Source organism: Monopterus albus, unplaced genomic scaffold (genome assembly GCF_001952655.1).
Source record: "Monopterus albus unplaced genomic scaffold, M_albus_1.0 scaffold403.1, whole genome shotgun sequence".
NCBI classification, from domain to species: Eukaryota; Metazoa; Chordata; class Actinopteri; order Synbranchiformes; family Synbranchidae; genus Monopterus; species Monopterus albus.
The window spans coordinates 142,360-143,912 of record NW_018128283.1 but is presented as its reverse complement, the minus strand read 5'-3'; the positions used below and the strand labels follow the sequence as shown (position 1 = coordinate 143,912).

The window sequence follows — 1,553 nt, the reverse complement described above, 5'->3', positions numbered from 1 at the left end:
CCTGCGACTGGGCCCTGGACAGGCCACACTCCTCAGGTATCCCTACAGTGGATAGAGTGGGTGCAGTGAGAGTTTAGGTTCAGTTCTATCTGTTATCAGTTGTTGTTTCTAGTTATAACATGTTGATTAAAGCCCTTTCAGACAGAGTTAACACCATGAGGGGAGGTGGGTGATGAAACCTTCACTGAACACTAATCATAGTGAAATTAGAAGAACTGGTCTATAAAGAACATTCAGATGTAAATTTGAGTGAAATCCAAAAGAAAACACTCCGTCATAATCTACATAGATGTGAAACACAGGCTGATCAGATTCAGTGTGTGTTGTAGCAGCTATCAAAAATAAAATTCTTACTCCGTAACTATGTTTTGGTCATTTATTGCAAAAACTAAACATCATCTTACAGGATGCTCATGGGGCTAACAGGCCCAAATCCCAGCTCATCAGTCAACAAATAATAGAGACTCCCAACTAGTGCACGGATGATATTAATCAGTCTATCCTCTACTGCTATGCCCAGTGACACCCCCCTCCATACACTCCCATCCATTAGTGGCTGTTTTGCAAGCATAAAACCATAACACCTTCTTTGGCTCTTATAGTGTAACGTCCACTTGCTGAGGATCTCATCACCTCCGACGTCCCTCCTGAACAAACCTCCATAAACCCACGTAGAAACCAGAGGAGCAGAGGCTGCAGAACCTGCCTGAGAATTGTCCTGTGTCTAAGTTCCCTCCAGCTTCACAGTGATGCAGTGACAGTTGTGTGTCTGTCCACAGGGACACTGCACACAGGAGCTGCTCATTCTGCTGCTGGCAGAGGGGACATGGTGACTTCATGTGAACAAATACAGGTTGAGGGGGAATACCTATCTCAACACCTAGCACTCCATTATGTACAGGAGGAAAAGTCACTGACCAAAGCAGGTCAAGTTAAAATCACCCCCAGTCCACATATGGCTTTAATTACATAAATGGTTCTTGGTGATTTTGTGCATTGTTTGTGGTAAATATAAAGTGTATTATCTATGTCGTTGTTGTGCAAATTGTTGTGAATGTTGTGCATTCTGTGAAAACAATAAGGGGGTCTCAATACTTTCTGTACCCACTGTATATCAGCCCGATGCTCTTGTAAATTTGGTGCATCAAATCAAATCAAAGCTTCACTTCATTCAGTTTAATTGCGACTTTAGTGATAGGGTTACCCCGCTCTCTATGACGTATTTTGGTAGACAAATGTATTGATAACAGGCATCATCAGGGTCCTAAAAGATTACTTCTAATTGGAATAAGAGCCTGTTGGTGTATCAGCTGTATGCCGGATTCTTAGTCTAAACATCCGATTGAAAAAGAGTCCTACATTATGTCTGACAAGATGGGAATGATTAGTGAAAAACAAGATGTAGTGAATTATTTGCACAAAACTGAGCAGTATGTTTTGGTGATAAAATTTGTTATATAAAATACAACAATTGACTTTAAATAAATATGGATGTATGTTTGAAAAGTCCATTTTTGTCACAAATGTTTCATATTTGTGTTTTCTTCTCCTTT

At 40.4% G+C, this 1,553-nt stretch overlaps 1 protein-coding gene across 1 annotated transcript in view; it reads left to right on the top strand.

Moving 5' to 3' along the window:
* Nucleotides 1-665, top strand: part of LOC109951724 (4F2 cell-surface antigen heavy chain-like) — a 6,777-nt gene extending 6,112 nt beyond the window's left edge. The window contains exon 9 of the mRNA XM_020586381.1: nucleotides 603-665. Within this exon, the coding sequence (XP_020442037.1) occupies nucleotides 603-665 (63 nt within the window). The remainder of the gene's footprint in view (nucleotides 1-602) is intronic.
* The last annotated feature ends 888 nt before the right edge of the window (nucleotides 666-1,553 follow it).